The following is a 23235-nucleotide window of genomic DNA, read 5'->3' on the forward strand; positions in this document are numbered from 1 at the left end:
AACCTAATTCTGCCACAAGGTGGCATCAACCGCTTGAGTGCCAGGATCTTAGCGGTCCCTTGTGGCGCATAGTCTGTGGAATAGGCTTTTGTACAATTACACATGGCCAGATTACAGTTACTGATTTATTTAAACAAGATCCCATAAATAATGTTTAGCCCTCTGTCCAAAAAGTCATACAAATCATAGTAGTGCATTTATGCATGGGCGTAGGTTTAGGGGGGGACGCTAGGTACTAGTCCCAATCAATATTTTTAAATGACAAAATTGTCCCCACCAATATTTGTGAGAGAATTACGAGGCGGCCGCCTCCGTCAATTTAGGTGCCGCCTTCTGCTCTCGACAAAACTCGGATAGAAACACATTACATGCGCTTCTTGAGGCACACGCGCACGGTGCCGCGGTCTCTTGCTCTCTCTTCCTCTCTGCCGTGCACGCGCTACGCGGTTTGGAGCACAGTATCTGTCTCGCGGGCGCGCTCGCGATTCCGGGAGATTTTAACTAATTCGCGGGCATCAGTGAGCCGCTATCAATATGCGGGAGACTCCCGTGATGTCTGTGTTTCTATACTGAAATAATATCGGCATTATTATTGCGCAATTTTTCAGCGCGTGGTGGGAGCGTTGGCGTGAGCATAGCCTACATTTAATACAATTAGGGGGGAAATGCCATTTATAAAGGTAAAAAATATATATATTCTGATAAGATTGTTTTCCAACATGACGTAATGAAACATTGACAATTTAAGTTTGAAGGGAGTAACACCTCGGTTTAGACTAGCTATTAAAGAAATGTAATTTTGCCAAAAGAAGAACTTTTATTTTATTCAGTTATTTTTAAATCACCCTACTACAGTGTGACATTTTACCATATTATCATGCTTAACACTGATAATTTTAATAATTGTAATGTGATGATCACTCAGATATCTAAATCAGAGAATATCATAGGTTTGGGCGGGTGGATTATTTATTTTTAACAGCGGATTCTGGTGACTCAAAGTGCACCCGATTAATGAATTCATCTTTAAAATGTACAAAATTTTCTTACGGGTGGGCATGCCCCCGGACCCTTCTAGAGATACCGAGGTCCACCCACAAAAGTACTATGGAAAACAGAGTAGGCTATATGTTGGTATATGAAAAATACAAGTTAAATTATCTTTTTAATAAAATTCATCATCAGAATTTTACCAACTCCGCCTAGTTTTGAGCCAGAAAAAAAAACCCTGTTGCAGCTATTTGCATCGATTCCCATGGCCAGTACGACAATACAAGGAACGCCGTCATTTGATTAGCTGAAAAAATAAGGGGGTGGTGTGGGGGTGGGATGTCCCCACCAAAGCTGAGACCAAACCTACGCCCTTGCATTTATGTGGAGTAAATTTAGATTTTATACTCAAATTAACCTTTGCTGTGGTCTGCAAACATTAAAATGCAAATAATACACAAAATGTCAGTACTATTTCGTTATATGATAAAAACAATTTTTTTTTAAACAATTGGCTGATTGGATTTAAATAGGCAAATGCTTAAGAGTTTATTCGATTGGATCACTATTGCAGTGATTATGTTTCTAGCATGTTATGTTTGGCAACAGTTCTTCTAACCCTAATTGATGGAGTGTGTAGCTTTTCATTTCTTAAACGACAATGTGTAGGAAGACGCATCATGGCCGTATTTGAAATTGTCAAGATTCATCAGGCTCAGATTGTAAAAGAATGGTTGGCATAAAGAATCATTTTCACACATTCATTGGCACCTCTTGAGTTCAGACTTTAAATTCATTGAAAGTCTTTGGGATGTGCTGGAGGAGACTTTACAGAGTGCTGGACTCTTGCATTGTCAATACAAGAGCTTGGCCAATATTTGATGCACCTCTTGATGGAAATAATAACATCACAACATTTATTTACATCAAGAGGTGCATTCATTTTTGGTCAAGATCTTGTATTGGCGATGCAAGAGTCCAGCACTCTAAAGTCTCCTCCAGCACATCCCAAAGACTTTCAATGAATTAAAAAATAAATCTACTTTTAAAAGTGTAGCCAGAAATGAAATTCTTCAAAATACTTTAAACACTGAAACTTATACACTTATTTTCAAATATGTGATAATGCTTTCCTTAATGTACATAAAAAACATTAGATTAGATAATGCAATATGTTTCATCTCATTTTCAATGACTTAAATTCAACAGTTCCATCAGGTCACAATGGGATACCTACTGTCTTCTGGTTAATGGACATCACAAAATGTTGGGGACCAGTCCATGATGCAGAAGTAAAGAGGAGAAAGACCAAAGTTGGCAGCTCCTCACGCTACGGAGAACGTGTGGGCAGACCTCCCGACTGTCAGAAGCTTTAAGAGTGCTGAAGAAGTGTTCCATGAAAGAACCAAAAAAACAAGAAATGATGAATGCAATAAATACTTGCTTAGAGAGACTGAAATTTAGCAGAAAAGAGCAATCAAGTTATAAGTAAATTTAGCACAGGGGTTTTCAATATTTAAAATGCCACAACCCACAAAATAATATTATGATCATTATTGTGAAAGGGGCCACAATCCTAAAATTTTACAAGCATCTATTTAGTTTCTTGTGTAAAGGCCTATTTATTTATTTTTGGTGAAAATAATATTATAATTATGTCAATATTATAATTATGAAAATATTGTGTTAGTAAATTATTGCATATATGCATGCATTATTTATTTACTTATTTATTTGCTTATTTTAATTGAATTATATATATTTTACGCTATTTTTCTTTAAACATTTCCACGCACCCCTTGCAGCCCCACTTTGAAACCCCTGATTTAACAGGTGTATCCAAAATTAACTGGCTATAATTATTATAGCACAATATTACTGAAAGAAAAATATCTAGATGGCAGTTAACTTGAAATATGAATAGCTGTTTCCTGCAGTTATTTTTCTGTAAGAAAAAATATATATACAAGTAGTCGTAGGCCAAGAATTTCATGTTGTAGCCAGTTCGTGAAAGAAATATTTCAGTAATTATAGTTTAACAAAAATCTTCTTCATTATCTCTTCAGATAAAGACACAACACACCTCATTATGCCTTCTTCAGGTGTGTTTAGTTAGTGTGTTTAATCTTTTAGATTATTTTGGGCTGTAGGCTACAATATTGACAGCAGTTACAGCCTTGCTTGCTGTGCTGTCAGTCTTATTTTGGAAGCAATAAAGCATTTTTTTATATATATATTCTTTTAAAGCGTTTTAAATATCACAGTCAAGCAGACCATGATTAATACCTATCCGTCTGAATTAAAATAGTTTTCTTTGCTAAAGATTAACCATGTATGTGATGGGTAATCTTCTTCTTGAATGACGTTCATTGGATCCAATTGTATGGTCGTATTGCATGGATTGTCAATTACGATTGGACAACACGACAGTAAAGGCGGTGCTTCACAAATACGGAAGCACAAACCGCGATGTTTTGAAACTCTTTACCATTTGATCATTTTCAAATGAATACACAGTCTTAATCGAAATCCCCTTTAAATCAATTGTATTTGTCGTTTAACTATATAACAAGCATTTAACATGCATTGTACAAATCGAGTGTAATTAATCATATGAAAAGTGGGTACATGTAACGCGCTTATTTACAAGCCAGTTTTCCGTGTTGTCTAGGAAACGGAAACGCGCAAATTTAGGAGGCAGGATGTGACTCACGAACCAACAATTTCAACTTTAGAAACCTATCTCCTGGTGACCATGTTGCGGTCCTCCAGAGATAAAGATGTCCAGTCTTTAGACATTTATTCTGAAGATGAAGATAATACTGCATTAACAGAAAGAAGAACCCATTTGGGAGAAGTAAATGAAGCTTCACCTGAGAGCAGCGTGAACGGACGGGCAGCTCCTGGGCGGCTCCCCGTACGCCAGCGGTACTGGAAAGACACACACCTGTGGCCCGCTCGTATATTCTCTGTGCTATGCAGCATAGTCATCGTCTCGTTTATCGCTGTGCTGATCTCTGTACTGTACATCGTATTAAAGGGTAAACATTTTAATATCTGTTTCTTGGGATTCTTCTCTTGAAGTTCCAGTATGTGCAATACCTAAAATGGCATAAGTTATGGATAATAATTATCTGATCTGTAGATTTAAGAGCAGAGAGGATAACCATTGAAGATGGATCCGAAGTAAGACTCCTGGGTAGGTCCAAACTGCACATAGTGTATACATAATATTAATAAACCGATATTAGCTGCGTGTTGAAAGCTTTGGTAACATACTTTTTTTTTTCCTGCAGGTTTTTGGAGTATTTTGGTCCTGTCTTCTGTGGCTGGAGTTCTGTGTTGCAGTTTCTCCTGGACCCTAACCTACTTTGACTCCTTTGAGCCAGGAATGTTTCCTCCAACTCCTCTTTCTTCAGCCAAACTCAAGTGAGCCTGTTTATCATAATGGTTGTGCAATTAAATCACCAAACCATATTCTCTAAACTAAAGCAGAATCACATTACACAGTGTTTTCTTTGTGCTTCCGTTCCCAATATATGGATATAAAACAATACCTAGGTTTTTTTTTTTTTTCAGGGTCAAGATAAAATTATATTATTATTTTATTTTAATATGACTATGATTGTGTTACATTTTAGGCTCTGTTTCCTTATTTCTCCATTTTGAAATCAAATTATTTTGTATTAATATTAGATGTTGTATAGTTAAACAAGTTTTAGTGGATAAATCTAAAAAATATTTAGTAGTTTAAAATAGTTTTACACCACAGGAAACTGCTGGTCTTGCTTTAAAGTCCCAATGAAGTCGCAACTGACTTTTTTCACTATTCTGTTTCACTTGAAAATAAGTCACAACAATGAAGTAGAGGACAGGGTTTTACTTTAGCGCACCTCCTCTCCATACTTCGCTCATAGCAGACTGACAGTTAGAGGGGTGTTAAAGGATATTCAACCCAAGCCGTCAAACTGACGTCATCAGAGAAGGAATGCCATTCCAGAGCGGAAACACATTTTCAGATTTTGATTAAAGATTACCACGACAAACTTTTTTTTCCCTGTGTATTAACCTGCGCAGATTAATTGTTCTCAAGACTAGCAATGTGCGCTAACAAAGTAAATGGGGTCAATTTTGATGTTCGTGACGACTTTGATAGACTGTGCCATTGTATTGAAAAGTTGGCAAAAATAAAGAGGTTCTGCCTGAAACCTGAAAATTAAGGCATATCTGAATTTAATGTTTGGGTTAGTTCCTGTCTAAGATATCCCCATGTGGTTGGCACCATAGATTTATTCCATAGATTGCATCTGATGGACCAATAGTAATCATTAGTTATTTGCTTGGTTATCTGTAAAGCTCACTTGAATTTGTTCTCATTAGATGTGATCTTATGGTTCCTTGGAAGCTGATCTGAAACCATTAGGAGGGACCTTTAAGGCCTATTCACATCAAGAACGATAACTAAAGATAACCATAACTGTATTAGTTTCCACACTAACGAACAACAACGTTTTGTTTATTTTAAGCATGTGCTGCAGGTTTGTCGTCTGCTCCTTTAAATGCTCGAGCTCTTTAAAGCAAAATGGATTCTGATTGTCTGTCAATGTTGTTATCGTTCATCAACTGCGTGGAAAAAATTGTTCTAAAAAGTGATTCCAAAAATGTAGTGCCGTTATCGTTACAGTTTTGGTGTGGACTCTGCTATTCTTTTATATTTAGAATGGTTTTTAGAACTACCGGTATATCTTTATCGTTATCGTAACACGTTAAAACAGTGTTATTGACTGTCTGGGTGGCAAACCGCCAGTTCCAGGAAACGCATAACTTCCCTTTTCCAAGTAATTCAAACTGATATTTCGTAAAAGGCGCTAAGTTTGTTACTATTGAAAAGCGATCAAAAGATTGTGTTTTTTTATTTTTTGTGGGGCTTGTAAGAAGAAAAAAAATGAGTACGTTGAAGTTCTCGATGAAGAAGTTTATTGCAGCATTATTGTAATGACAAAGTACACAAAGCACCTTGGGTTCAATGGAGTTGGAATGAGCTCCGAACAATACAGGCTCAAATTTTTTATGCTGGTTCTACACTAGTCATCCCTCTCATCTTGTAAACAAGGTTTCGTTTTAAATGTAAATTAAGGACAACAATTGCAGTGATTACCTTCCGTTCCCACATCACTGATGTTGCTACAGGTGTTCACCAAAGGGGTCGGGCGAAAGAATTATACTCGGAAAGACATCTGTCTTTATGATTGGTAATCACAAACAAACTCTTTGTCACAGCATGGTTTTTGATGTCGTTCTGGTGCTCTCCTCTCGCTATAACTGATTTAATACCATTCCAGTGGTAATAGTCTCATAATACTGAGACCAGAGCAAACTGTCTCTATGATAATTACTGTAAGCCATTTTGGGGATGAGCTCTTTTTGTTTCTAACATATATTTTGGAGTGGAATCTGGGTTGAGGCAGACTATAATTTCTTGGTTCACAACTTAGAAATGAAAAGTTCACATTCAAGAAGAGAAACTCCAATTCCAAGTAGAAGTAATCATTTGATCATTTCAAGCTAATAGTCTAGACTCATGCTAGTGAGTTAATTTACTGCCGCAGCATTTGCAACAGTCATCCTACTGATCCTGTGAGCACTATTCATTTATTTTTAGACAGTCTGATGAATGATTTTCTCTACAAGTATCTGTTCTTTCATGGCCAGTTCTGTTCAGTAGTGTAATACTCTAAGAGAGTAGTTATAGGACCATGTTATCAAGGCTGTTCCTCCGGTCTGAGGTTATTCACCCATTTTTCCTATTTTGTTTTTAGCTGTCAGTGCCTTAGAAGCTTGTCAGCTGGTAAAATAGAAAATGGTTCCTATCACTTTGTGCTGGTTCGACTCGCCCGGGTGAGAGCACAGACTCGGAGGAGAACAGAAAAGCAATTTTCCTGTAATTGCTTTCCATCTTCAGACCTGAATACTTGCACCAAGCGGAACATTCAAAAACGGTCCCAGAATTGGTCTGCAGGGATTTCGTGTGCCTCAAAGCCCCATCAAATATGTCTAAATGTCCTTTACCCCAACTTCTAATGCTCTTAGAGAAGAGAGGAGGAGGTGGGGAATTTGCCTGAACTTTTTAGTATTGCTCTTTCCAAAGTCATTGACTTCTAGTTTGCTTGCTTTCTGAAGCGGTAAAACCTTTATTATTCTTAAAGGTGACATAGTATGCCCCTTTTCACAAGATGTGTCTGTGAAATTTCAGCTCAAATACCACCCAGATCATTTATTATAGCTTGTCAAGTTTGCCCCTTTTTGGGTGGGAGCAAAAACGCGCCGTTTTTGTGTGTGTCCCTTTAAATGCAAATGATCTGCTGCTCCCCGAAGATGGAAGATCCTTTACACAAGCTCCGGTTGCTCCAGAAGTAATAAAACGCGCAAATAATCTTACTCATCCAAAATCTCAGAAATTACCTTTCTTATACTGTCTATGGACATAACCAGTAGCGGAGTGCAGCCTTACGGAGAGACTCAGGAAGAGGTCGCAACCTTTAGACTGGACGTTTCTGAATGGTTAGTGGACACATGTATATCTGTCGTGGAGTTACATTGATTCATCTCATCGACTTGCATGTACCGTCATGTTTAAGTTTTACACAAGTTGACAGTTTCCTGAGGTCTTTATAAGACAGCTTTTAAATGTTTTGGTCAAATAGTGTTCTGTGCAGCAACGACAGAACAGTTCATGCTTTGCTCAAACTTTTGCCATTACGTTGTTAGAATTGTTTACACTGTTGTCGCTTGCGAAAACCAAATGCCGGTGTTGTGCCGAATTTTTACCCCCTGCCAAATTATTGCCCCCCTCATTGAAGTCAGTACCTGATTGCCTAATCCTAACCCCTCCCCCACAACTAATCCTAAACCTACCAATGCTAGGGGTCATAATTTGGCAGGGGTCGAAATTCGGCACAACACCGGCGCCGTGGGTGGAAACGTGCAGATTAGGCTCTGTAATTTTATAATAAGATCTCCTTAATGCGTAAATTTAACAATTCTCAATTCCAATTTCGTTACCACAGCTAAAACTACTAATATAAATTTCAAAGATTATTAAAACCAAGTAAAAAAGTAATTCATAAATAAAGAACACATAATTAAACTACAAGCAATAACACAAATAAATACAATAGAACAAAGATACAAATGAAATAATCAGTGGTTTTAAGTTTTTTTTGGTAGGTATATTAGTTTGTGGGACAGAAATGTAATAAAGTACCGGTACTCAAATGTAAAATAACACTGCATATAATCTTCACTGTACACATTATATAAAGGTCAACGATTATTAAAGTTAAAAATATGTTATTCGGTGAAGAGCAGGGAGTGATTTCTTTGTCTTTTGTAGTTTTAATTAACATTAATGACAGACATCACAGCAGCAGGAATGTTACATTGTTTACTTAAGCCATGACCGACTAGGTTTACTTGGATACTCGCGATGGCAGGCATTTTAAGATAAATTTGTGTTAAATTGTCAGTTTAAGCTTACATTTACATTTACATTTATTCATTTAGCTGACGCTTTTATCCAAAGCGACTTACAATTGCTATATATGTCAGAGGTCGCACGCCTCTGGAGCAACTAGGGGTTAAGTGTCTTGCTCAGGGACACATTGGTGTCTCACAGTGGATTCGAACCCGGGTCTCTCACACCAAAGGCATGTGTCTTATCCATTGCGCCATCACCACCCGACCACCCGACACCACCCGAAGCTAAGGGAGACGTGAAAGAGAATGAACTTTCAGTGGAGGGACTGAAACCTCTTAGGTTTCATTAAAAATATCTTCATTTGTGTTTCAAAGATAAACTAAAGTCTAATGGATTTGGAACGATATGAGGGTGAGTAATTTTGGGTGAACTATCCCAACTCCAAACCTCTGTTTTGTAGATTAATTCAGATTCCTAATGGTAAGGCAAACCTTCGTGACTGTGTCCCCTTTTGTTACTTGTGTCTGAGCTGTTAACAGGAAGTGCTAACCACAGAAAGAATGCCACAACCAACTCAGTAAGACATGCATATCAGAGCACCAAAGCGAGCTTTCTCACTCCATCAAGGCTTATGGAGCTTTTTTCCCCTAGTATGGGTGCATCAAATCTGAATTTTCCATCTAAATCCGTCTAAATAAATCTAAATCTTGGTTGAATATACACTCAGAAATATTTGTTTTGCTGGAATATATCCATTTTTCATATTGTGTATGTTATAATGTTGTGTATGCACTTTTGACATTTAAAATGATTTATTTTAGTTTTTAGTATTTTTTTTTTTATTTAGAGAAAACCATTTATTAGTTATCTGCCATGCCATAAAAATAATCATCAGCTTTTAATATTGATGCATCCCTAGATAGGATGTTATTGTCCTGTTGAGTAATTAGCTACAAGGCAATTATGGCACTTTCATACAGCAATTTCTTGATATTTTAAACCTTTTTGGAGTTAACAGATCTATCTCTCTTACTCTGCATTAAATCACAAAATTTCTGTTAATGTCTTTGAGCCCCAGAGAGCAGTCACAGGGGACTGGGTCAAGGGGGGGGGGGAATCCATTAGTGGTGAGCTGCTGGAGAGAAACCTTGAAAGGAACCAGGGTCATCTGGAGCCAATCATGACATAAAAATAATATATTGCTCTAAAGGTGTGGTCACATTTACCATTGTTCTGCATATTTTCGTGGTCAAAATAGTCATTTCAGTAGGTTTCCGCGATCAGGAAAAAACAGCAATGCAGGTTTGAGTCACCAAATCTCGCGAGAATCACGACTTGCTTTACGGCACAACATTTACAATTATGCAGTAGCCTAATATTTGAAACATTGCCTCGCTATATAAAAATTCTAACCTCCCCAACTCTATACATTTTCTAGTGACTGGTCACATCAAACATTTCCAATTGGCCCAGGTGAAATTCTGCAAATTGCTAAAATTACATTTGCAGAATTTCACTTGGGCAAATTGAAAAAATTAGATGTGACCAGTCACTAGACAATTTTGAGTTGGGGAGGTTAGAATTTTTTACAGTGCTGGTCAGTAGACATCTTCGGAGTCTATCTGTGCCTGTTCGATGTCCGACGCTTCCATCCTACTGAACGGGTACCGATATACAGGGGGGAGGGGATAAGGCCGTGAGTGCAGAGACGGCTCTGCATGAGTGGTATACGACAGTAACGTTAAATACAAGTACTCCACGTCGACTCTAGGGGTCGCTGTTTGACAAAAACGGAAATCTTGCATAGTGTGCCTTTAAAGGCACAATATGTATGATTTGTGGATTCAAATATACAAATTATGTATTTTGTTGACTTGTGTACTTATTTTAAGTATCCCTAATGTTTCCTACAATGTTTAATTCCAGAGAAATCAGCTATTTTATCCAGTGCAACGGCCTGTGTCATTGGATCGCCTGTCAATGTCATATTTGCGTTACCCTCGATTTACGGTTTCACTTATAAAGAAACCATTGAAATTCCAAAGATGCTTTAATATATTATGTGTTTTATTAGACAGGTGAGCAACTGTTTGGATACCTTTATCATTAGCTCATCCATGAACATGATTTCTTCAATATAATTAACAAAGCAGTTTACTGATGAATCTATTATTTATTCCTCGATCATTATGTTAAAGGATAATTCCGGTATTTAACACCTTGAGTCTATATTGTAGTTTGTTTTGGATGAACAAGAGTGGTGGACAAATTTTTTTTGACAATGGTTCCTCTCTCGAGTTTTTGACTATAATAGAATTGGCCATGGACCCATTTAACATTGGAGTCAATGGCCATGTCCGAAAATGTTTATTGAGAATCCTGCTGTATTGCTCTCCATCGGCTGTGCAAAATAAGGACAATTTAATGTCTGTCTTATTCAAGTCCATCCATTGTTGGCGTCATCTGTAATCTTAGCAAATGAAGCTGGGTGCACACTGGATCTGGTAAAACCACAGAAACTCTTTCATCTCTATGGCTAGTAAATAAGCCAAATGACAAGGTAAAAATAATGAGCATAGGTGCAGGAAAATATAGAGCATTAGTCATACTTTCTCAGTGGTTTACCCACTGCATAAATAAGGAAATGTTTGGCAGGTGTGAGGAATTGCTGTTAGCCCATCAGACTGTGAATTCAGTTTTATTTCCAGTGACCTTAGTACTTCTGACATTTATTACCAGCAGGAGCTTTGTGTACACAAGGTAGGAGGAAGCACGTGTAAAGTGGGAATGCCGTGACAAGCTGTTGCCGTTTGCAGATTTAATATACTTGGATATTACCTCAATTTGGATTTAATGAGCCAGTTATTTGAAGACCTAAGCTTTGAAAGTCTTCAGAGGACACTCGAATGATAACATCAAATATATTGAATATTGAGTAGTGAACTAAAACTTAACTAAAATAATGCATTCTGTCACATTATGGAACAAAGTTTGTAGCAGAGCTCTTTGAAGTTGTTTTTCAACTATACTTAATTCATGCTGGATGGCACCTCTGAGCTTCTTATTCATTCGAGATGATGAAAAGACAGGGAGCCCCATTTGAAGCCAGCTAAAACGTGTCTCCTTTGCTAACTGAGTTTGCAAATGAGTTTAAGGCTGTGTTCCAATTTATGAATTTATAAGCAAGCTTCTGATTGGCTGTTTGGGAGGAACGTTATTGATTGTGTCTGGAGGCTTGGCGATAAAACCCAGGGTCACTCCATCGCCGAGCGAGTTGGTTATCTAATCACACAGCGGTGCTCAGACGATGTCTGTCCTAAACCCAACTTACACAGCCGGCTCAAAACGCAAACAGGCTATCGACCAGCTAGCGCCGGATGGGGTGGTATTGACTGACCCCCACAGAACTGTGACTGGGTCTGCTTGTTCCTTTATGCTTGCTTAGCTCCAGTTCAACAGCAGTGATAGACACAGACCCTGTCCCATTGGCATTCTCCGTGTCAGTTTTCACTGTATGTCGCAGCACTGCTCTAGCATTTAGCCTCTGTTGTTTCCAGATATGCACAAACATATTAGTATAATGCTCTCATCACTTTGTTTCCATAGAAACCCAGCCTTTGAATCGTTTGGTGCATATGGTCACAGTCAGTTGTTGGTGGCTCTGTCTTCAGCAGATAAGCTTTGCATTATCTGCTTCCGTTGTAGGTTAGGTTCAGGGAGTCCACGCCACAGCAATTGATTTGGTGAATTAACTGGCTAATAGAAATGAGTTTAGTCTCTTTCAGTGCTTTGGACTTTTAGTCGAGTCGTTCCCTGATTAGATCTCACATCCGTAAATGATCTGAATGGATGGCCTTAATTATAATCTGTCCCAAACTGTTTTTCCTATTGATATGTTGGGAAGTGTCTGGCTCCCTAATGTTCCACCATGTCAAGGCTGCCGTCTGTCCAAAGCGTGTCATTGAGTCTGTTGTGTCTTTCGGATAGATAAACCTTAATGTTTCCTGATTTTAAAAAATACAAATTTAACAGACACAAGCTGATACAGCCCTATATGAGCATGTGATATGCCTGGTTGAGAATTGTTACAATGAAAATGAACATGTCATAGTCATTTAGGTAAGCTGATGTGATTCAGAAAAAACCAAGCAGTGAAAACCCATATTATTGGTGTATATATGTCGTGTATGTATTTTTACTTTAGAGAATATGAGATTTCTATTTGGGTCAGTGGCAAAAAATCTTTTTTTAAATGCTTGTGCCTCAGATATGTACTTGTTCTATTTATGTTGGTGTCATATATTTAAACAAAGAAAACTTTGGGCTTTTTCAAGAAAACTTTCATTTTAAGGACATATATGTCATGTGTAACCATCAAGTGGAAAGTAACATTCTTTCTTTTTTTCTTTCTTTTTCTTTTACAAATATCATGAATAATTTAATAATAAATAATATAATGTGGACTCGGACACATGGCATTTTACAGCTTGATCTACTTGCCTTGTTGTAAAAAAGTCAAAAGACTTTTTGACCTTGACACAAGGGACTGCATGGGTAATACTGCAAAAACTATTACTAATGATAATGTTGATGCTAATAATAATAATTCCAGACTTTCTTTCTTATGATTATTATGATATCAGAACAGTTGTATCACATTTTTGGCTTTATGCCCTCCAACCCCACCCAAAAAAATGTCACATAGCATTTTTATTGTATTCTTGAACTGAATAGACTAGAGTAACTAAAACAATGAACGTCGTTGGCCAGTTTGGCTTAGATCTTCTACTCTAAACATGTTCGAATCAGCCATTAAAGAGAACTCATGGGAGTGGTTAACATGGGACATCTTGATGCCTCATAATGGGATTTTTATGGGCCTCTGCACTTACTAGAGTAGAGTAATGGCCAGCTGATATGATCAATACCCATGTCCATGTTCCATACATGGTCCTCAGTTTTGTTTGTTCCGTGTGCTTTTAAACTTCCTGCATTAGTCACACACCTCTCGAGAGTAACAGATCGATTGAGTGGTAAAGTAAAAAGGGGTAGTACGTCATGTAGCTAAACAATTAATCAGATAAATCATTTAGATTATGATTACAGCTGTTATGATTAGAAGTGTGTTGAGTTATGTCTACTTCTGTTGCTTCAGAGATTTCTATTTTGTGCTTTTTTTTATCACAAAACTACTTGCAAAACACGCTACTATTTAGGCGGGATACGGGTAAGGTTATAGGGACATGTTTAGTTTTAAGGGTGGGGGAAAAGGTCAAGACTCAACAATATACTTATAGATTGAATTATAGCAATTACATGCAGTTATTTTTTAAATGTTGGTACATGGTAGTTAAAGATGCTTGCTTTTTGCAGTAGTTTTACAAAAAACTTTGAATCATTACTAGAATTCAAGAGGCTATTTTGGATTCACAACAAACCATTAACATAATGATCATTGAGGAATAAACAGTGTATATAAAAGATTCATCAGTGTAAACTGCTTTGTTAATTGTATTGAAGATTTTGTGGTAGTCCAGACCAATAATGTGTCTGAACTAAAGTCTGGGATACACTACATGATTTGCAGTCTGGATGAGTCTGTTCTAGTTGCTGAAAAGTCAGAGCCAGTCTGCAGAGTTTAGGCAATTGACCAATTTCACACAAATTTTTTTAATAGCGATCGGTTTATTAAGATTAAGGCAATTTTAGAGCCGGTTTCCATCTGAAACGTGTTCCCTAGCAAAAAGGAGCTTTTTATTTGCATGAGTTTGTTGTGTTGTGCGGAAAAACTTGAAAGTCTGGTACTATGTGATCCTCAGTCGTTTAGTGTATGATGCCCTCTGTAAAGGCCCCAATTTTCTCACAACAAAGTTATTTTTCATTCCTTGCTTTAGGGGTAAATAGAAGTTCGAAATACCTCAGCAGCGAACATCCCAATGCTGCTGAGATTAGATGAATATAAATATGTTCTGTGCGAAATGAACCAGAGAAGATTTCCACATCAAAAGCCCCGCTGTTCCACCCGCCAGAGTAAACTTTTCCGGAAAGTTCGCTTTGGGAAGCTGTCCAAGCCAACTCTGATTTTTCTTGAAATTATAATGTATTAAGTTTGTTCTTTCATTACTCTTGAAGTATAAGGGCCTTAACCATTTACAAAGTCAGCAAGTGTACGATGCTTAGTGTTTTTAAAAAAAGAATAATAAAAGTTGTGTAGTGTATTCCAGCCTTTAAGAGTTCAAACAGTTGCCTAAAACTGTACATTTGTAGTGACTTGTGACTGCTTTAGTAATACTAGAATGCTCCCATCCCATTCTAACTGTTGTTTCTCGCTTTTCGAAGTATAATTTATTCAATAAACAGTTTTATGTTTTCAGGCTGCTGCGCAGGCCAATGTGAAGTTAACGGTTAAGACACCCCAGGAACAGTTCTCCACTTTTTTAAGTTGTTTAGGCTACACGAATACACCATGCAGTTGTACAACACAAAATATGTATTTTAATTTAAATTATATGAAACATAATTTACAATATCAAGGACAATAAGCAACAATTAAGATTTTTGTTATAGTCACGATGTGGACTAATGCCATTTGGGTGTTTTGTTTTGTTTTTGCAGAAGAATGACCGGACACTCTTTCCACATGGGCTACAGTATGGCAATACTCAATGGAATAGTGGCTACTCTTACTTTTATATGGTATCTCACCTGATGCTCCTCAACTACCGCCCAACTGCGGAGACTTCAACTGTCATTTGACTTGCAATTATCAGGAGGCAATTCCAAGTTTAATGGCTGGAGGAACCGTTACTAATATAATATAACTACAGCTAAAAATAAATAAACTAAATGCTAGTTTAAAATTGTATTACATTTTAAATTCTCAGTCGTTTAGACACTGAATAAAACAGGAAGTAAAGTACATAGACTGTATGAGTCTGCCCAGTGGAGCTGCACTATCAAGATCCCACCCATACTCTCACTCTCGCTCCCGTAGACTTAAAGGATTAGTTCACTTTAAAATGAAAATTACCCCATGATTTACTCAGACGAATACAATTGGAGTTATATTAAAAAATTCCTGGCTCTTCCAAGCTTGATAATGGCAGTGTATTGCAACTAACAGATTGAAGCTCAAAAACGTGCATCCATCCGTCATAAACAAACTGAAAACGGCTCCGGGGGGGTAATAAAGGCCTTCTGAAGCAAAACGATGATTTTGTGTAAGAAAAATATTAATATTTTAAAACTTTATAAAGTAAAATAACTAGCTTCCGAACATACGGATCTCTGACTTAAGTGTAAAGCGCAACTTATGCGAGTAATGCGACGTACTGCTGTATTTTTCTCCCACGGAGCCGTTTTGAGTTTGTTTATGACGGATGGGTGCACGTTTTTGAGCTTCAATCTGTTGGTTGCAATCCACTGCCATTATCAAGCTTGGAAGAGCCGGGATATTTATTAATATAACTCCGATTGTATTCGTCTGAAAGAAGAATGTCATGTACACCTAGGGTGGCTTGAGGGTTAGTAAATCATGGGGTAAATTTCATTTTAAAGTGAACTACTCCTTTAATCGCAAGCACAGCTGTCAATCATGATGTTACACCCCTTTTTAATACCATCAAAAAACTTAATAGAAAAACAAACACTTGATCACTTTATCATCAGCGTGATATGAACTATCTAAAATGAGAGAAACCATCTTCGGGAAAAAAAACTATTGAAGTGTAATTTGATTATTTATTTATTTTTGGCTCATGTCCCATTCGATTACATAGGAGAGGGGCGGGTTTTGCCGCCAGCGATTAGGGGGTAAATGTTTTGGCGTCACCTTTTAAGGATGTGTGAGGCACACTTGGTGTCCAATGTTTGTTTGTTTTTAGAGGGTTTCTCATATTTTCATATGTTAATTTGACAAATTCAATAAACGCACAATGACTTATTCTTAATGGACTACATTTCAGTAAAATAACATTAGGGATGTCAGGGTCTCTTTGTTACCCAGATATGTTGTCTGATAAAAGGCTTTTATTACAGAATCCTGATGCAGCAGCTTTTTACCATTATAATAGCAGTGCATTAAATCTTTTTGCCCTTTTGATGTCATCCATTCAGTGGGACAACACAACATACAGTAGATGCCGTTTTAAGTCTTTCTAAATAAATTGGATGTGCATTTTATGACCTCCTCTCAGCAAAGACTAGAGTCCCTTTGCTGTCATGCTTTATTAAAGCTGGAAGTTGCTGCTCTATTGAGCGTTTTAATGGGGGAAATCATTAATACAATAGCTGTTTTGGGGTTGATGGAGAGTGACCGTGTTAAGGCTTTGTTGAGAGCCTGGGAGAAGGTCAGAGAGTGTAGAAGTGTGGATTTAATTTATGACTTTAATTATTTGATGCAGACTCTGCCAGGCCATGATTACTTTTTTCTTCTTCATTGGATTAGCAAGCCCTGTAGCGACTCATTTCAGCTAGCTCTAATGCACTGATCTGTCTCTTGTATATATGGAGTATTAATGTATGCCGCCTCTGTATATTTGGGTCCGATAATTTGTTTTCCTTTACAGGACATTTCCATCTCCATTTTTAGTACATTTAAATAGACATTTAAAGGGTTTCTTCACCCAAAAATGAAAATGCTGTCTTCAATTACTCACCCTCTTGTCGTTCCAAACCCATACGATTTTCGGTCATCTTTGAAACGCAAATGGAGATGTTTTAATGAAATCTGAGAGCTTTCTGTACCTCCATTTACAGTCCATGCAACGTTCATCATATAAAGCGAGTCTCTTCAGAAAATTGACTAAACCGCCTCAACTCATATGGACTAGTTTTACGATCTCTTTTTTTTTTTTAAATTAAGGGGAAAGGTTCTTGTGTAGACTTAATCGAGAGACCGAATTCTCAGATTTAATTTAAAATATTTTCACATGAACAAAATTCTTATGGGTTGGAACAACATAAGGGTGAGTAATTACATTTAGATTATTATTTTTTATTTTTTTATTTTTTCATTTTTGGGTGAACCAACCCTTTAAAGGGATAGTTCACCAAATGAAAATTCTGTCATTAATTACTCACCCTCATGTCTTTCGAAACCCGTAAGACTTTTGTTCATCTTCAAAACACAAATGAAGATCTTTTTGATGAAATCTGAGAGATTTCTGTCGCCCCCATAGACAGCTACGCAACTGACACTTTGACGCTTCAGTTGGACTTTGCATAGATATACATAATAAAGGCTAGATGTCTTACGGCGGAGTCTCGAACGGCATCACCCGGTGGCCATCTTGTCACAGGGAAGCTTTCTGTAAGGCGAGTCATCTGCACGAACACAAATACTCTTATCTCGCTGAAATCTTGACGGATTTACAAACTTTTTGGTTTCTTACAAACGTTATTAACGTGGCTATAATTTTGAATGCTTGAACATGTTGAAATATATAATATTATAATTATTCATAAGTTTGCAGTGTCATAACTTGCATCTCTTGACGTTTATAACAAACCAACCCGTTTAAAAATCGGTAGAAAATTGAGCAAGTTATGGTTATTTAAAAAGTACATGCACCATTAAAACAATGTTACGAGTGAGCGAGCCCCCTGTGGCAAGATGGCCGCCGTGTGCAGACGTCGACCTCCATTGGCCAGCAGCGCGGACGAGACATCTAGCCTTTATTATATGATATCTATGGGACTTTGTACTTCAAAAAGTCCCACATTTTCTGAAGAGACTTGATCGCTTTAATTTCACATATACACATTGATCAGCTAACATAAACAGAAGCTCAACTGAACCTGCTTGACGCACGAGAACAAACCTCTTGTGGAAGCTCAAACCTGCTGCGTAACACGAAAGAATGAAACTCATTGGTTTTCGCACGTGAAGCTAACATGCTTGAGTTTCAGTTTACCACAACTGATGTGTGAGATATATAAGATCCTCAAGATATAGATATAGATATATGAGATATATAATATAATAGTCTAAATTCAATCTGTTCATCATAAAGCGAAGTGTCAGTTGCGTAGCTGTCAATGGAGGGACAGAAAGCTCTCAGATTTCATCAAAAAGATCTTCATTCGTGTTCTGAAGATGAACGAAAGTCGTACGGGTTTGGAACGTACTGGTAATTGATGACAGAATTTTCATTTTTGGTTGAACTATCCCTTTAATTCTTGTTTGTTGTTTAAATTCATTTCCAGAAGTAGTTTATCCACTTCAAAACCTGTTGCACATACATTAGTCGGGTATATTAAGGAAAAAGAGTGGTTTTTATGTGCATGCCTGACCACACTCTCTTCGTGTGTTTGTGTTTTTTTTTTGCCTTACAAAACATGTTCTTGCATAACTTTAACAATGTGTCTCTTTTAATGCTGTGTCTGTTGAGGTGAAGGTCTGTCAGAAGTAAATCATCCCAATCACCTTCAGCCGTGCAGTGCAACTGTCACAGACAATGCACAATATTTGTATATTGTGTTTATACCGGTTTGCTTGCTTGTCTTCCATTTAAATAATCAGGGATGTAAAAACAACACTGGAATATTCATTAGGATATTGTGTCAAATAACGCTAGCAGAATGAATATTGTAAGAATTTATTTCTGCAAAAAGCAATAAATTTGCCGTTTAAATAATAAATTGTTCTTTTTCTGCTTTGGTTTTCATTCTTCACACTAGCACTTACACTGTAAAAAATAATCTGATCAAAAAGTTATGATAACTTATATATGTCATTAACTCAGACATAACATAATGTGTTATGAAATTTCAGCTCAATTGTTTGAGTTTTCAATCTTTCAATTTAGGTTCATAAGTTACTTCAATGAATCACAAATTACAGGTGATTGAATGAACTTGCCATTTTAAATTAAGCGGAGGACAGCTCTTTGCGCATGTGCGGGAGACTACAGACGACGAGGCCACGACAAGCACGTTTTTCGCGCCTGCAAGCAGTCACACTTCAAACGGCCAGGTGCCTCATTTTTCCATCAGACAAGACGATCGGGTTGGCGTGAACAACTTCGCTATTGGTAAGTGTTCGTGTTTTGTAGATATTATGAATGTGCGTTGATGAAACCAATAACGCGATTAACGTAAGTTATATCATATCGTTACCTTTTGATATGTGCGGCAACTGTGATGTCATTTAAGCGAGGCACATTTCAGCGGCCGTTAATGTTAGCTAGAACACGTTTGCAGTCTTTTAGTTCAGTCAGAGACGGTTGATAAAGCTTCATCTGAGACAATACCAGTTTTCACTGTAAACTGTTGTAGAAAACACCATTTCTGATAGACCGTATGTCAAGGCCAAATAACGTTAAGTTACACTAACGTTACCGTTCAAAAGTTTGGGATCAGTCAGATTTTTATCTTCTGCTCACCACGGCTGCATTTATTTGATTAAAAATACAAACAAAAACAGTAATATTGTGAAATAGTATTCCAATTTAAAACAGCTGTTTTCTATTTTAATATATTTTAAACTGTAAATTATTCCTGTGATCAAAGCTGAATTTTCAGTCTTCAGTGTCACATGATCCACCAGAAATCCTTCTAATATGATGATTTGATGCTCAAGAAACATTCATGATCATTATCAATGTTGAAAACTGTTGTGTACAATTTTTTTTCAAAATTCTTTGATGAATAGAAAGTTAAAAATAACAGCATTTATCTGAAATCTAAAGCTTTTGTAACATTAAACACCATTCAAAAGTTTGGGGTCATTAAGACTTTTTATTTTATTTTTTGGGGAAATAAATAAATTTATTAATAAAATAAATCAATACTTTTTGACTGTCCAGATCCCCCTGAAGGACTGAGTGATGAAGACATCGAAGAAAAGCGGAGGATGATGGAGGTACATCACACACATGCACATCACACATACCTGTCTAATATTACTGCATACATACCTGCCTATATTATACTAACTACCTACACTTTGCTTTTGTGTCTGTGAAGCCTACTATTTTGTCTTAGTATGTGCCCTTTGTTCTTGTGCAATCAAATTCAGATGGAAGTGCTGAAAAAAGACCCAGATCACCAGCAGATAGATGAGCTGATGTCTGCCACGTTCTCCAAGCGCAGAAAGGAGATCGTAGGGGATCAACCTCTCGTTGGGGATGTCATAGCTAGATGGCCGGCCATGTTCTGTGAGAGACAGGTATAACAATAGACAACACAGCCTAAGATTAATCACTTACCATAATCCAATGACTGGATATCAATGTATGAGATTCTCTCCAGTAAGTACTAGAGAGATGTCTGATACTGTACAGTGGTCCGTTCAGAAATGTGTTTTTTTTTAGTCCGAATGGTGGCGTGAATGTGCATACAGATAAGTGAGAGGATTGTGTTTAGTTTTACTGAGTGGATGAAAGCCTTTGACAACAGACCACCTTATCTTACTAAATTGTGACTCTATGCTTTGAAAAATCTTTTCTCTAATTTCTTAACCTTTTTGTCTTTTTTGTCTCCTCAGGTTCGGGCAGAGTTCAAAAGAGTCGTAAGCACAGACCTTCTTGAGTCGTTCCTCGATGGACTTGATGACCTGACACCAAGACTGCTGGAAGTGTACGAAGCTGCGACCAAGTCGGCAAAGAAGCCTGCACTGAAAGCCATTTTGGACTGTCTGAAGAAAGACGTGAGTAGACGAGCTGAGAATTGTAAAATTGGGCACCAGATGTTCGCAATAAAATCTCAACACTGCTTATTAGGGCTGCACGATATGAGGAAAAGCTGCGATGTGCGATAACATTGTTTAATATTGCGATGACGATATGACTTGCGATAAATGTGATTGTTAACTATACTCTTCCCATGTCTTAGTGCTTTAATAGGTTCTTTGCGTGATAGGTCAAACGTTTATTACCTGCCTGGTTCAGAATACACGATTTTAGCGCGATTTTGGCACGATCCGTTTGACGTATGGGTGTCATGGAGATTCATAATAATGACAACGGGCGTCGGGACGCAAGATTCGATCGTTTCATCTCGTATAGTGTGTCACAGTGGGCGACAATCTACGTCGCGTCTGCAATGCTTCGCGACAGAAAGACTATAGCATGTTTAATTCTTTAACGGTCCTCGACGACGGGTTGAATATGTGAGCGAGGCGTGAGTGAGTGCAACAGTGAGTGTGTGCGCCAGTGAGTGTGTGTGTGTGCGTGCGTGCGTGCGTGCGTGAGCGAGTGAGTGAGTGAGCGAGGGACAGTGAGTATGTTTGTTTGTGTGTCTGTGCGTGCGAGTGAATGTTTGCGAGTGAATGTGTGTGTGTGACGGCACGCGATTACTGGTCGGAAAGCAACGTGTTGTCTGACATGTTTCTTGTCCACGACAAGATTTTAGGAGTCAAAAACGTGTAAGTTAGTGCTAATCTGAACCAGGCATTATTCATCGTGTCAGGCTGTCTGTTGCGATGTGTTCATCGCGGGAGTTCATATCGCGATGACGATGAAAATTCGATGTATCGTTCAGCCCTACTGCTTATTTTTGTCTTGTAGGACACAAACGAAAGGAGAAGGACTGCTGCTCTGCTGGGTCTGCCACACTACCTAAGAGAAGAGCCATCAGACATCATCAGGATGTGTGACGTAAGACCTTTTTCTGTCATGCATAACAGCCCATATACGAACGCACCCACCCACATATACACTTGCGTGCACACACACCACTCACCTCACTACACCCCACACACACACACACACAAACAAACAAACACACACACAACCTTTAACACAGAGCTTGGATTAGATACACTCATGGGTCTTGATAAAGTCCTGTGGCAGCAAAATAGTGATGATGCAGGGAGGGGTGAGGGGCAGAATAGGGATGGGGAGGATGAGGGTTGGGTGGAATAGTGGTGATGGGAGGAGGGAGAGGTAGAACAATGTTGGGGGAGGAGAAAGGGGGGGTAGAATAGGGATGGGGAGAGAACCCAGTGCAACATACACTTAACCCAGATCTGAGAGGACACTGAAGTTTTCACCCTTGCAGTAACCTTGCAACATTGCCCCTACAAACATGCACACTCACAACCAAGACTATTTTATTAGTTTGAAAACAAGGCTTATGATCACTGAGACTTAAGTAGCTTTGCAGAGCATGCACTTCTTGACCCAAACATTCACACTATTTTTTTCTTCTGCTTTTCAAGGCCCATGGTGAGACTCTGACTGCAGCCATGGAGGGGATGCAACTTGGCCTGTTGATAGGCTATGAAGGTGAAAACCAGGATGTATTTCCACGTGAGGTCTTCAATGAGGCAGTTGTGGTTGAGGAGACTGTTGTGCTTCACAACTTTAAGGATGTGCCATCCAGCTTTGCCATGCATTTGGGGATCATCTACTGCGTTAACCTTGAGTATCCACGAGCCATGAAGTATTCCTTTGAGTTCCTTCAGAGGGTAGTGATGAAGATCAAACCAGATCAAGCCTCTGCCAGAGTCCACGGCATCCGAAACAAGCTCCTGAGGTACAATTTGTAAACCATGCCCCACCCGAGAATACGATTGGAATTCATTTTTGCTTTGTTTCTGTTGACATGTATCAAGTCTCAAATATTTGAAAACAACCAGCTGCAGTCTGAAGTTTTACACACACACACACAAACAATCAAACACGTACACACACACAAACAAACACACAAACACACACCACACGCAAAAACAACACAAACACACACACACCACACACATACATACATACAAACAAACACACACACAGAAACCGGGTTCATCACAGATTAAGACGGTTAATGATTTA

At 38.0% G+C, this 23235-nt stretch overlaps 2 protein-coding genes across 3 annotated transcripts; both read left to right on the plus strand.

Annotated features, from left to right (window-relative positions):
- The first annotated feature begins 3447 nt into the window (after positions 1–3447).
- Positions 3448–16414, plus strand: arl6ip6 (ADP-ribosylation factor-like 6 interacting protein 6). 2 transcript variants are annotated; one of them, XR_013799468.1, is made up of 5 exons: positions 3448–4031; positions 4136–4189; positions 4287–4419; positions 15083–15474; positions 16025–16413. XR_013799468.1 is itself a non-coding variant. In XM_079627509.1 (4 exons), exons 1-4 carry the CDS (start codon positions 3746–3748, stop codon positions 15174–15176), a joined length of 567 nt encoding a protein of 188 aa, XP_079483635.1. In that variant the 5' UTR covers positions 3448–3745; the 3' UTR covers positions 15177–16414. The 2 variants fall into 2 exon arrangements, 1 of the variants encoding a protein (XP_079483635.1); XM_079627509.1 differs by having other exon boundaries at positions 15083–16414.
- Positions 16415–20379: 3965 nt separating this feature from the next.
- On the plus strand, positions 20380–23189 carry LOC307007118 (uncharacterized protein). Its single transcript, XM_079628803.1, has 4 exons — positions 20380–20636; positions 20955–21116; positions 21976–22065; positions 22629–23189. Exons 1-4 carry the CDS (start codon positions 20454–20456, stop codon positions 22956–22958), a joined length of 765 nt encoding a protein of 254 aa, XP_079484929.1. The 5' UTR covers positions 20380–20453; the 3' UTR covers positions 22959–23189.
- The last annotated feature ends 46 nt before the right edge of the window (positions 23190–23235 follow it).

Source organism: Phoxinus phoxinus, assembly GCF_949152265.1.
Source record: "Phoxinus phoxinus genome assembly, chromosome: 11".
NCBI lineage: Eukaryota > Metazoa > Chordata > Actinopteri > Cypriniformes > Leuciscidae > Phoxinus > Phoxinus phoxinus.